The sequence below is a fragment of the Mobula birostris genome, chromosome 6 (genome assembly GCF_030028105.1).
Source record: "Mobula birostris isolate sMobBir1 chromosome 6, sMobBir1.hap1, whole genome shotgun sequence".
NCBI classification, from domain to species: Eukaryota; Metazoa; Chordata; class Chondrichthyes; order Myliobatiformes; family Myliobatidae; genus Mobula; species Mobula birostris.
The window spans coordinates 134,535,344-134,549,701 of record NC_092375.1 but is presented as its reverse complement, the minus strand read 5'-3'; the positions used below and the strand labels follow the sequence as shown (position 1 = coordinate 134,549,701).

Here is a 14,358-nt window from a genome sequence, read left to right as displayed (position 1 = left end):
TTTGTGGATGTTTGCGAAGAAAAAGAATTTCAGGATGTATATTGTAAACATTTCTCTGACATTAAACGTACCTATTGAAATCTATTGAAACATTGCAGGTCAGTTACGTCCTCCTTGTTCTGGAGGTGCTGGATTAGCTGACATTTCTCTCATATGAACTCTCCAGGGGAGCAATTTTCCGTAAATCTGACATTATTATACTTTTAGGGGTGAAGAACTACTGAAGAACTATTAAGTGATTTATTTACTTAAATTCTTTAAAGTAAACTGCTATTATATTACTTTTCTACTTTGCTCCCAATAGTGCCTAACACCGAACGTGTGCTTGGACCTTCTCTGCAATTTCTAGATTTGCGTTCCCTAATTGATTCGTTTTCTCTACTGGTTAACTATACTGCGAAGTGACTACTAATCTCGCCTTGTTAGGATGACAGCAACTTCATCACTGTTCTAATCATTTGCTTGCTTTTTCGTTGAAAGCACACTAAGAGTCTCTATTAATGCTAGCACTAGCAAACTGCTTATGCAAAGCCGGAGGGGAGGAGAAGATGGCAGCGTGCGCGGCCGTTCCGAAATGATATCGTATTTGTAAGCAGGTACCATGCACAATCCTGATTTGATGGAGACAGACGTGAGAAGCACGGAGGAACACCTGGAGAAACTTCTGAAATGCCCACTTCGCTGCTGCTGCTACTGTGCGATCGAGAATCTCCGGAGAAGGTCTCAAATCCTCGGCTTTGCCTATTGCCTGTTGCCCAGGTCAAAGCACTCGGCAGAGATGGTGCTCGGTGCTGGAGGCTCGAAGTTTTTGGACAGACTCAAGAGTTGGCTGTGGTCGGGTGCTTCCAGGGCGCTGCATCGGCAAGTTTGCGGTGCTGGAAGCTCATGACAGGGAGAGTTTTTCTTCCTTCTACCGTCTGCGTGAGATGATGGGACTTTCAAAAGACTTTGAGACTTTTTTTTTAAACCATGCCCATGGTCTGTTCTTTATCAAATTACGGTATTGCTTTGCACTGTTGTAACTATATGTTATAAATATGTGGTTTTTGTCAGTTTTTTTCATCTTGGTTTGTCTTGTGTTTCTGTGATATCATTCAGGAGGAACACTGTATCATTTCTTAATGCATGCATTACTAAAAAGACAATAAAAGAGGACTGTGTGTCCTCATAATCTATATAAAAAAAAAACAACTGGCCACCCAAAGCAAGGGATAGGCTGGAAAAAAACCCCTTGGCAGCCACTGTAAAGTGACCAAACACAAGTTATATAAGCAGCTGCATCCAAAATTTATAACAGAACAAAAGAGGACTACAGACCAGACCAAACCAAATCTCTTTTTCACACTCACACTCTTTCCCTCACTCTCATACTCTCCTAAACAGTACATAGAGTAGGGTTGGAATTCCAAGTTAGTGCTAGTTTGTCTCACTTATGCCATAATACATTTTTAAACACACAAATTTTCCACACATGACATTGTACTGGTATCTTTTAATGAACAAAATTAAGCTAAAAGCATCTCTGTATCATGTCAGTAATATAAACACTCCAACAATGTACAAAGTACCAGAGTTATAATGAGGCACTGCACTTTTGGAAGACTCTTAAGTCTTCAAGAGGATGTTAACTAGACGGGGGGATTTCAAATGTGTGGAGAGGAGAAAAGTTTGTTCTTGTTCTTATTGAAGCTGAGAAGATTAAAGGGAGATTTGATAGAGGTGTTCAAAAACATCAAAGATTTTTCTGCAACAAAATGAGTTGCTTCTGGTGACAATAGAGTTGGTAACCAAACTCTTGGTTGCTAAACAAAATTTAGAATAATTGAGAGAACATCACACAATACAAGGGAGGAAGAATTCACATAGGGAGCCTTTATTTTCTAGAACGCACTACTTGAAAGGATGTCTGAAGTAGGCTCAATAATAATTTCTAAAAGCAAATTGGATAAATACTTGAAAAGAAAATAAAATTGCAGGTCTATGATTAAAGTACAGTGACCAGACCAAATAGATAGCTCTTACAAAGAGTTTCTCTCCTTCCTTCACAGCAAGGAAGTTAAGGTGTGTGTCACATATGACAAGAATCGATAAATCATCAATTTCCTATTTTTTATGTAGCTTATAAATCTGTTTAGGTGAAATAAAGTATCATTTTTCATGTTAATTTACTCAAATATTTTATGTTACATAAAAATCTTCTCATTAAAGGGTGATTGATAAGACATTTACAAATCAAATCAAAAATTTTCCTTTGAAGCAAATAGCCTTTGGTGCCCATTGCACAACAGCTACATGGATGTCTGTTTTTGTAGGATAAACATCTTGTTCAATAGCTCTCTTTGCACTATTTAGAACTGAGGGAATTCTTACATTACTTAAAATCAAGTCAACTATAAAGCTGAGATGAAGTTTGCATGCTTAGCGGGCAAGTACAGAAAACCACGAATGTTAATACAATTAACAGCAAATAAGTCAAATTAAATTTAAATATTTTGTCACAGAATGATTACACAAGGAAAGTGGTCATTCAGGCCATCAAGTTCATTGATTGGACACAATTCTCCAGTTTAGCCAAATTGACTTTTTCAAGAACACATCATGATTTCTTTGCTCTTATATTCCATTGGAATTAAGAATAAAATAGGCAGGAGAGGAGAAAGCAACAGTACAGAATATGCAAGGTGCCCATGAACATGAGAGGCTGGGGGTGAGGGGAAGAACAGTGGCAGCACGGAGAGTAGGGTCAAGCAGTGGATGAGGTGGAGACCTCAATTTTTTTTTAAATACAAGGAGCTGGTTTCAAATGAAAATTAGTCAAATACACATATATATTTGGTTATAAAATTTATATCTGATTGTAATAGCTGCACCACATAATTGTAAGGCCAATTTTGTAAACTCCTAAATTACCTTGTTGTATTTTAAAAATTTTTCAGATAATCCTCCCCTTTGCAAGAGAAACACCCACCATAATGAACACAAAACAAATCCCACTCTAGACCAACAAATTAAAATCAGTGGCATTTGGAAGTCAAGAAGGGAAAGTGTAATCTTTTTTCTGTTTCTTTTTACTCTCTACCTGATCATGCATGAACCACTGGTTTCAATTTTCTTCTCTCTTCAGAATGTCTCTGCAGCTGAAAAATCTCACTTTAAAGCCTTCCCACTATTCACTTACATTTTTGCCTGCCGAGCTTTGATTCCAGTTCATCTGGGCCAGATCTGTACACTTCCCATTGAAACTGGCCTATCTTTAACTAACAATTTTTACTTAAAGTCAGTTGATCCCTTTTACTATAACTGCTTTAAGCTTTATGATATTATGGTTACTGTTTCCTAGATGTATTTGTTCATCCAGGTTCCTTACTTGTATTTGTTCCACAGGGCTTGTCTCATTTTTAGAAACAAGTTTGGCAATGTCACCTTTCTTGTTGCATTAGAGGCTGCCATGAAAGTTCTCCCAAATGTTGAAATAGATAATTTCCCCCAACAACATTTTATATCAGTTATATTTATATTACAGTTAACTCAGTTTATATTTAAAGTCTCCAATTACGACTGCTCTTTATATTTGTACATATTTACAAATTCCCTGTAAATTTATTTGTTCCTCATTATCCTTCCAAATAGTTAGTAATCTACAGAACAGCTCCAGTAGTTTGAGGTTTCAGGGAGAACAGAGAACTTTACAGCATTGAAACAGCAAATTTATGTCAAATGGTCTATGTCAGCATTCATGTTCCAAAAGACTATCTATTGATAATATCTTACTACTAGCAGAATTCTCTGTTCTTATCTTTCTTACATACTATCATAACACTAATTGTTCCATGTGATTGATGAGTCTATAATTTCACCAATCTATTATCATAAACTTTAATTTTTAAAAAATTCAACAGATTGTAAATATTTCTTTATGGAATCTGTTTTACTCCAAAGGAACCTGTATAAAGGTGCGTAACTGAAACAAATTGTAAAGTACCTGTAGTCATGACAACACCAGCAAGAACCTTCCTCCTTGCATGAGGTGAAGTGAAGTTGTCAGTCAGTTCACTGAATTTATCCACTACTAATCGAGCCACAGCATCTGCCAGCACCTAGTCAGAGCAATGAGGTCAGACATTTAGGTCAAATCGTTACAATACATTGTTCCCAACCACATTTTCTCTCGGTGTACTGTTTAATTTACTCAGAATTACATACGAATTACCAAACTAAGGATGCATTTAAAAATTGAATAGCATTGATGTGTCAAACACAGAATTCTTTGAAAATGGTCAAATATCTTTTGCAATTACCATAAAATATGATTTGGCAATCACATACCTATCTTCTGCTTGCTTTTTCAGATCAACAATATGCTTCTTCAGTTCTGTTTTTAAATCTCACCTCTGTATTTAGACACAAGACACACATGCGAGGTAACTAGCATTTCACCACCCGGATCTTTTTTATTTTCAGCCCGGAATAATGAGAGAAATATTCTCTACTGAATGCTGGCGCCAAAGAAAAATACATCTGAACCATCGTAATGCAATTGCTCAATGATATGGTTTAACACCACAAAACCAAACAAATTTAGCACTAACTGCCCATCTCATTTAGCAGGATCACAGCATGGTGTAAGAAACTAGAAACATTTGGGGATGTTTGGTGTTTATGAGGGGGACTGTTTAAGCAGAATACTGAGGGCTTTTCTATGCATCTGACTGAGCTATTACCGGCCCCAGGCATGCTTAATGCTGGCAATTAATGGGAAGAGCTTCATTCTCCTGCAATGGCAGCACTCCCCAATGAATTATAACAAAAAAGGAAAGCATGCACGAAGATTTTATGGAGCACCAAATACCCGCTTCATGTTTTCCATGATAGACTGAGTTTTAACCATGTATTATTGTGAACTTTAGTTTTTCTTTGTGCTCATATTCTACAAAAATCATTGCTTTTCTTTGCTTGTTACACCAGATTAACGTAATTTTTCCTGTATGTTCCCAATGAAGTATATGACAGGCTCTTGATTCTTCTTGTCGGTATTGTTTTCTTAAACCCTTCCTCATCTCAGACACCAGACTGGAAGAACTCATGGACCTGTCATCAAAATTGGCATCAACTGCACAACTGTATCTGCCATTTCCATCTTTCCTTTTAAAATTAAGTTTTCACAAGGTTTATCCCTACTCTGGCCCTGTATCTGTATCAGATTCTAATTTCTCTGCAAGCTCTCTGCATCATTTTCCCATGCATCTTGTCAAGAAGATCCAGTGCCAGCTCACTATGTTTACAAATGAACATCACCTCTAACTTTTCTCCCCTTGCATTGCCACATGCTATTATCCAGCCTTATCTCAAAAGCACCTCAATCTCTGTTGTCAACCGAAAAAGTCTTTCAATTAAACACTGGAATCTGTGAACCCTGGCTTTCACTGCCACTCCTACTGTAATGAATTGTTCCACAGCTTGGAATGGAGAGACTGCCAGACTGACTGACTGTTTTTTGGCCACTCAAGTGATGAGATATGGGGTCAAGTCTACACCTTGGATAACACAATGAGAGTAGGTCATTGCTAGGGTCTTAGCAGTGGTTTTTACTGACAGGCCATCTGGATCCCAACACCTATCTATTCCTCATTAATTGGATATGACAGAAATACTGTCCACCCTGTCTTTGTTTCGCTGCACAACTCTCCTCAGCCCAGATATTTCTCTACAGTAGTGAGCTCAACAGCCAGCAATTACCAGTAAGCTCATTACCAATGAGAAATCTTTGAGCTGGGAAGATTTGAGAAACCAAGATCTAGGTGGTCTGTCAATACAGCTGGAGAAACCACTGCCACTCCATAGCAATTACTCAAACCTACTGTAGCAGCCAGGTGACATTCAAGCTTCTCAGATCAGTGCTGTGCTGCTGTTGTTTATCCTGGACTTCCCCATACTGACACAGCTTGGAGGGCAGAAGTTTGTGTCAGGATTCCAGGAAAGCAGCAAGCAGTAATGGGAAGGAATAAGGACTTGCACAATCAAGTACAGTAATGTCCTGTACTTTAAAAGAAAGACATCTGCAGAATGAGCAGATGCCTTTTTTCAAAGCATAGGGCTTTACATACCCATGATTGCTCAGACTGGATATTCTTACAAATTAGCACTTGGCGAATTAGTGCTCAATGCAGTTCCAGTGTACTTGGATTTCCCTTATATATCACCGCTTCACCTAAGGATGGGTAGTCTCTTTACTGACCATTATCCTGCTGTTTTAATAAGGTAAACACATTATAATTTTTGAATAGTACTTGACATTCCTGAAGAATTTACAAGTTTATACCTCAGTGTGTACATGTTGGAAAGCAAATGCGTGAGAATATGAAAATCTGATTGTATCTGATTAAGGAATGTGGGACAGATGAAATTCTTTCAGCCAACAGGCTTCTTCCTTGCAATTGATATAAAAGTGAGGATTAGTGAATAACTGGTTCAATCTGAGCAGAAATGAAAAATTATTTTCAGTTACACAGCACAGGGTAACATCATAATATGCATGCTCCCACAATATTACAGTAGTGGTGCAACTATATATTACAACCTCCAGTTGCCCAAATTTTACAGCATGAACAGTGAGTCATTATTAAAACAAAAGCTGCAAAATGCAGCTACCAATTGGAGTTTGAAAACCAGTCAAATTTGTTAATACTTGGAGATAAGGCAGGTGTGCACTAATTGCATAATGTGTGGAAAGCAATAAAACTGTAGCAATAAAATCAAGCCATGAATTTAATCATTTTAGGCTCCAAATAACTGAAGAAGAACCAGGCACACATTTCATGGTAAATTAAATAAATATTTAATAACCTAGAATTAATTAGACAATTAACCAGCTGCTGCTCACGTTAAACCATTTCCTTGTGGTGAAAGATTTCTCTTGACTAAAGGAATTCGGTGATCCAAGTAAAATGCTTTGACGTGCATTTAGTGTGCATTTCTACTGCCACAATATTCATAAATATTGGAGTTAGAATATAAATATTGCAACATTCACAAATTTCACATCACATGCTGGTGATAATAAACCTGATTCTGATAGACTGGGTCTATACAGTATTTTATAACTAGGAAATTTCATTCATTTTTGCATCTTATTAGTGTGAACATCATTCAAATCAACTTCACTTGTTGTGATGCTAATTGTAGAAATGAAATCTGGCTTAAGTTTAGGTGGTTTATGATAAAACAACAACTGATACACCCCATTACACTAACAAAAAAAAAAATCAGAGAATCCTGGTTGTATGCTGGTGACTATGATTTCTTCGTTATTGCAGATTTTCTCTCACTAAAATATTCTTGCTTGAATGTAATAAATTGTGCCACCATTTGCTATACTCTATTGCCAATTATGGATCAAGAGACTTGTTCTTCATTTTCTTGCTGATGATATTTTCCAGGTTCATCCATGTCATTTTTGCTGGAGTTGATTAAAGTAACTTTATACTAGAAGGCATATTGCTTAGAAACTGAATTTGCTTGATGGAACATCAGCAGAGATTTGCCCAATTGAAGAAAACAGAGATTATTTAACAGCCACACAGAATGTATCAGAATTTTTGTAAGTAATTAATTCAGAATCTGGTTTAATATCACTAGCATATGATGAGAAATTTGTTAACTTAATTTGTAATGCCACTCTTGTTTATAATTATAACAACTTCTAGAACAATTTATAAACCCTACAATGTCTGTGCTGAAAGGAGAGTCTGATTTTTGCCAAGATTACATCCCTTACACATTAAATACTTGCTAGATTTATGCAAGGACGAATCAGCATATAGGAACAAGATTGAAAATCTGGCTGAGTGGGTTCATAATAACAACAACAACTCCTCAATCGATGTCAGCAAGACCAAAGAGCTCATTACAGATTTCAGGAAAGGGAAACCTGGGGTCAATGAGCCAGTCCTTATCGGAGGATCAGAGATGGAGAGGGCTAGTAACTTTAAATTCCTGGGTGTCACTATTTTAGAGGACTTGTCCTGGACCCAGCAAGTGCAATTCGAGGAAAGCATGGCAGCATCTCTACTTCCTTAGGAGTTTGCGGAGATTCGGTTTGACATCTAAAATTTTGACAAACTTTTATAGATGTGTGGTAGAGAGTATATTTATTGACTGGCTGCATCACAGTCCGGTATGGAAACACTAATGCCTCTGAATGGAAAATCCCACAAAAAGAGGTGGATTCTGCCCAGTACATCATGGGGAAAGTCCTCCCAACCATTGAGCACATCTACGTGAAATGTTGTTGTAGGAAAGCAGCATCCATCATCAGAGATCCCCACCACCTAGGTCATCCTCTCTTCTTATTGCTGCCATTAGGTAGAAGGTACATGCCTCAGGACTTGCACTACTAGGTTCAAGAACAGTTACTACCCCTCAACCATCAGGCTCTTGAATATAAGGATAAAGTGAATAACTACATTCAACTTGCCCAATCATTGAAATGTTCCCACAACCAATGATCTCATTTTCAAGAACCTTTTAATCTTATGTTCTCATTATTGGTTGCTATTTATTTATATTTGCATTTGCATAGTTTCTTGTCTTCTGCACTCTGATTTATTTTTCATCTGTTATAGTTACTATTCTATAAATTTTCTGAATATGCCCACAAGAAAATAAATCTCAAGGTTGTACAGTATATGGTGATATATATGTACTTTGATAATAAAATTTACTTTGAACCTTGATCCTACAAATGGAAGAAAGTGAATTCAATACAAAGTGCAGGAGCCGTGCAGCCCCAAAAGTCCACCCTATCCTAGAATGACAATGGCTCATCGAAGATTTTAGCTCAACTACACTTCACTGCCTGTTCCACTTAACCCTTGATTTCTCCCACTGTCCATGTCTATCTAACTTAATATTCAACAACCACAGTCCTTTTGAGCAGAAAATTCCAAAGATCACAGCTCTGTCAAGCCTCCTGAATATCTTGTGAATTTCAATCATTTTCACCACTCATTATCCTAAACTGCAAAAAAAAAATTGAGCCCGTAGGACTGAGTTTTGCTTCCACCTCCTAAAAATCAATCTGGGGAACCTCTAAGGCAAATACATCCATCCTTAAATGAGGTGGCCAAAACTGTGTGTAGTATTTCAGGTGTAGTTTCTACAAGTTTTCCTCATCCTTCCATTCCAACCAGTTTATGTTAAGGGTTCTTATTCCATTTTTCTTGCTGACTACACTGTATGTGACCTGTGCACCTCTTCTACAAAGACACTGAGAATTGTCAAGTCGTAACAGCCACATGCAATTTAGATAGTGCTTTCCTATTCTTCTTATCTAAATGGATACCTCAAATAATAGCCCAACTACCAACTTTGTAACAATTTATTTAACGTGTTCATGTCTCTTTCCAGATTTTTGTATCCTGCTCTTAATTCTTATTCCTGTGCATTCTGAACAATCTTAGATATGTTCCCCAAGTTGTTCAAACACCATGTCTGTATTCAGGAATCATAATACATTTACACTCTAGGCCTTTTTACTGGTTTATAGTTTTTTTTTCTTCATCTAATCTTGTATTTTTAATGCTAAACACCACCTCTCTCCACTTCACCAATTTCCTTTGCTCACTAAATTACTGCCCTTTGAAATCTATAGATACTGCATTCTGTTTAGAACTATACTCTGATATACACTGTGAATTAACAGAATCTACTTATATTAAAATGATCAAACACCCAAATTTTGACCTGGTTAACAGTAATTAACTTCATTTTCATGTTATTTACCGGGCTAATGTGCAACTGATGTTGTGATATTAGCAGTGCACTGGTATCATTGCCAAAAATAATATAAAACCGTGCATTTTTGAAGTATCAGTAAAAATTATTTGAGAAAGGGGTGTGCATTTCAATGTCTAATTGGGTATTTTATGATCCTTTGAAATATTTTTTTTAAATGATGAGAAAAGGGGATATGACAAACAAGCTGCCGCTATATAGTGGAAGAACAAAAGGTATTGGTTTATTGTGATTTTGGTCAGCAAAGTAACACTTGACCAAAGCACAGTAATGTAGATGTTGGAAATCTGAAATAAAATCAGAAAATGCAGGAAATACATACCTGTGGGGTGCTGCTAACCTAATTAGCATTTCTAACATTCTGTTTTTATTTGGAAAGAATTACTTAACATCATCACCTACAATACACTCATAACAATTAAGAATACTAAAACAAAACAGAAACAGGAGGCCTTTCTGCCCTTCATGCTTGCTCTGCCATCAATAACATTTTAGCTGACATTTACCTCTAAGGCACGTACTTGCACTAACCCCACAAACCTAGATTCTTTTAAAATCTAAAGCGCTATCATGCTCTTGAATATATTTGGTGAATGAGCCTATTAGTTCTCTTGGGAAGAGAATTCCAAAGGTTCACCACCCCAGCTATTCCTTATTGTCTGTGTCTTGAACAGCCAACACTTTATTTTGTGAAGCTGTCACTAATTCTACACACCCATGCCAAAAAAAAGCAACATTTCCACATTGACTATTAAGCCCTGTAAGAATTTTATACATTATACCATGCTCGCTTTTCATTCTCCTAAACTCTAGATCAAGTTCAAGTTTAAATGTCATTCAACCACACAGAGGTATACAGCTGAATGAAACAGTGTTCCGCCATGGTCAAGGTGCAAAACACAGTGCATACAGTCACACAGAACACACAGCACATATACAAACCCCATTTCCAGAAAAGTTGGGATATTTTCCAAAATGCAATAAAAACAAAAATCTGTGATATGTTAATTCACGTGAACCTTTATTTAACTGACAAAAGTACAAAGAAAAGATTTTCAATAGTTTTACTGACCAACTTAATTGTATTTTGTAAACATACACAAATTTAGAATTTGATGACTGCAACACACTCAACAAAAGTTGGGACAGAGTTAAAATAAGATTGAAAAGTGAACAGAATATTCAAGTAACACCAGTTTGGAAGACTCCACATTAAACAGGCTAATTGGTAGCAGGTGAGGTATCATGACTGGGTATAAAAGTAGCGTGCATCAAAGGCTCAGTCTTTGCAAGCAAGGATGGGTCGTGGCTCACCCCTTTGTGCCAAAATTCGTGAGAGAATTGTTAGTCAGTTCAAAAGGAACATTTCTCAATGCAAGAATGCAGAGAATTTAGGTCTTTCAACATCTACAGTACATAATATTGTGAAAAGATTCAGAGAATTCAGAGACATCTCAGTGCGTAAAGGGCAAGGTCGGAAACCACTGTTGAATGCGCGTGATCTTCGAGCCCTCAGGCGGCACTGCCTAAGAAACCGTCATGCTACTGTGACAATTATAGCCACCTGGGCTCGGGAGTACTTCAGAAAACCATTGTCACTCAACACAGTCTGTTGCTGCATCCAGAAATGCAACTTGAAACTGTATTACGCAAGGAGGAAGCCATATATCAACTCTATGCAGAAACGCCGGCGAGTTCTCTGGGCCCGAGCTCATCTCAGATGGACCAAAAGACTGTGGAACCATGTGCTGTGGTCAGATGAGTCCACATTTCAACTAGTTTTCAGAAAAAATGGGTGTCGAGTTCTCCGTGCCAAAGATGAAAACGACTATCCAGATTATCACCAGCGAAAGGTGCAAAAGCCAACATCTGTGATGGTATGGGGGTGCATCAGTGCCCACAGCATGGATGAGTTGCATGTATGTGAAGGTACCATTGACTCTGAGGCGTATATTAGGATTTTACAGAGACATATGTTGCCATCAAGGCGCTGTCTCTTCCCGGGACGTCCATGCTTATTTCAGCAGGACAATGCCAGACCACATTCTGCACGGGCTACAGCAGTGTGGCTTTGTAGACACAGAGTGCGTGTGCTTGACTGGCCTGCTGCCAGTCCAGATCTATCTCCTATTGAAAATGTATGGTGCATCATGAAGAGGAGAATCAGACAACAGAGACCACGGACTGTTGAGCAGCTGAAGTCTTATATCAAGCAAGAATGGACAAAATTTCCAATTGCAAATGTACTACAATTAGTATCCTCAGTTCCAAAACGATCAAAAAGTGTTAGTAAAAGGAAAGGTGATGTAACACAATGGTAAACATGCCTCTGTCCCAACTTCTGTTGAGTGTATTGCAGCCATCAAATTCTAAATTTGTGTATGTTTACAAAATACAATTAAGTTGGTCAGTAAAACTATTGAAAATCTTTTCTTTGTACTTTTGTCAGCTAAATGAAGGTTCACGTGAATTAACATATCACAGATTTTTGTTTTTATTGCATTTTGGAAAATATCCCAACTTTTCTGGAAATGGGGTTTGTAGTTACACAAAATGATATTAGCACAAGTCCCTGAATGGCATCGTCTGGAGATTGAATGTTCATGGGATGTTGTCCTGGAGCAACATTTCTTCAAGAACAACCACATAGCAGCTCCTCATCTCAAATTGGGTTAGCTGCAGATGAAGGCAATCCAGCTCGTCTTCCAGGGAACAAACAAGGAGAGAAGCACCGACAGGAGAGCCAGCCTCCAACCCAGCATGCCTGCCACACCTCTATTTTCTCTCAAACTGCCTACAGCACCTCCTATCCTGGCTGGCTGTAAGAAGAGTTACTGTGGCATGAGGGCTTGGTCTACGCAACAATGGAAGCCACACAGCTCTCCAGCTGTTGGTCTTGCCAATGAACTGAACTTATATTACTTTGTATTACCAATACCAGACTCAGGAAAGTGTGGCCCAGTCTGCTTAATTTCTTCTCAAATCACAATCCACCATCCCAGGAAATAACCTGATGAACCTTTGCTGCACTTCTTCAAAGATAAGTTAAACATTCTGCAGCTAACATACAATTTGGCTTCCTGATTGCTTGCTGTATCAAGCATGTTATTTTCCAGGGATTTATGTGCAAAGGTCCCCAGGCCCCAGTGAACACTGAACACCTTTCAAGTTCTTGCCATTCAAGAATTCTTTCCCCAATCATACTGGTAACCTCAACTTCCCAGATTATATTCCATCTACCAAAGTTTTGCCCATTAATTCAATCTTGACATATCCTCAGGAAGTCTGCTCACCACAGACAGAATTAGGTCATTTGGCCCATTGAGTCTGCTCCACCATTCCATCATGGCTGACTTATTATCCCTCTCAACCTCATTCTTTTGCCTTCTCCTCTTAGACTATGAGGCCCTGAAAATCAAGAACCTATCAACCTTTGCTTTACATATTCTCAATGACTTGGCCTCCACAGCCATTTGTGGTAATGAATTCCACATCTTCACCACCATCTGGTGAAAGAAATTCCTCCTCATCTCTGTTCCAAATGGACATCCTGCTAGTCTGAGGACCTTTTAGTGAAGTGTACACCAAAGAGCCTCTGGTTCTAGGAAACATCCTCCCTACATCCACTCTATCCAGACCTTTCAATATTTGATAGGTTTCAATGAGATCTCCACCTCATTCTAGCAAATACAGGCCCAGAGCCATCAAATGCTCCTATGTTAACCTTTAAATTCCCAGAATCATTCTTATGAATCTCCTCTGGCCTCCCTCCAATGACAACACTTCACTTCTTAGATAGGAGCCCAAAACTGCTCACAATACACCAAGTGCAATCTTACCAATGCCTTATAAAGTCTCAGCATTACATCCTTGCTCTTGAATTCTCATTCTCTTGAAATGAATGTTAACACTAAATTTGGCTTCCTTACCACCAACTCAACCTGCAAGTTAACTTTTAGGAAGTCCTGCACAAGGACTCCCAAGTCCCTTTGCACCTCTGTTTTTTAAATTTTCTCCACATTTAGAAAATAGTCTACACCTTATTCATTCTACCAAAATGCATAACTATACACTTCCCTACACTATATTCCATTTGCCACTTATTTACCGATTTTCCTAACTTGTCCAAGTCATTCTGCAGACTCCTTGCTTCCCCAACATTACTTGCCCTTCCACCTCTCTTCGTATTACCCGCAAACTTAGCCACACAGCCATCAATTCTATCGTCCAAATCATTCACATATAACATGAAAAGAAGTGGTCCCAATACCAACTACGCGGAACACCACTAGTCACCAGCAGTCAACCTGAAAAGGCCCTGTTTATTCCCACTCTTTGCCTCCTGCCAGTTAACCAATGTCTTATCCATGCTAGAATCTTTCCTGTTAACCAATGCTTTATCCATGCTAGAATCTTATCCTGTTAAGCAGCCTCATGAGTTGCACTTTGTCAAAAGCCTTTTGAAAATCCAAGTAAAAAACATCCACTGAATCTCCTTTGTCCAACTTGTGTGTTATTCCTCTAAGAATTGAAACGGATGTGTCAGGCAAGAGTTTCCTTTAAGGA

At 38.1% G+C, this 14,358-nt stretch overlaps 1 protein-coding gene across 8 annotated transcripts in view; it reads right to left on the bottom strand.

Annotated features, from left to right (window-relative positions):
* The window catches only part of LOC140199383 (double-stranded RNA-specific editase 1-like), a 340,274-nt gene that overhangs the window by 60,384 nt on the left and 265,532 nt on the right, over positions 1-14,358 (bottom strand). For all 8 annotated transcript variants that reach the window (XM_072261374.1, XM_072261375.1, XM_072261376.1 and 5 more), the window contains one exon: positions 3,983-4,097. In XM_072261374.1, the coding sequence (XP_072117475.1) occupies positions 3,983-4,097 (115 nt within the window). The remainder of the gene's footprint in view (positions 1-3,982; positions 4,098-14,358) is intronic.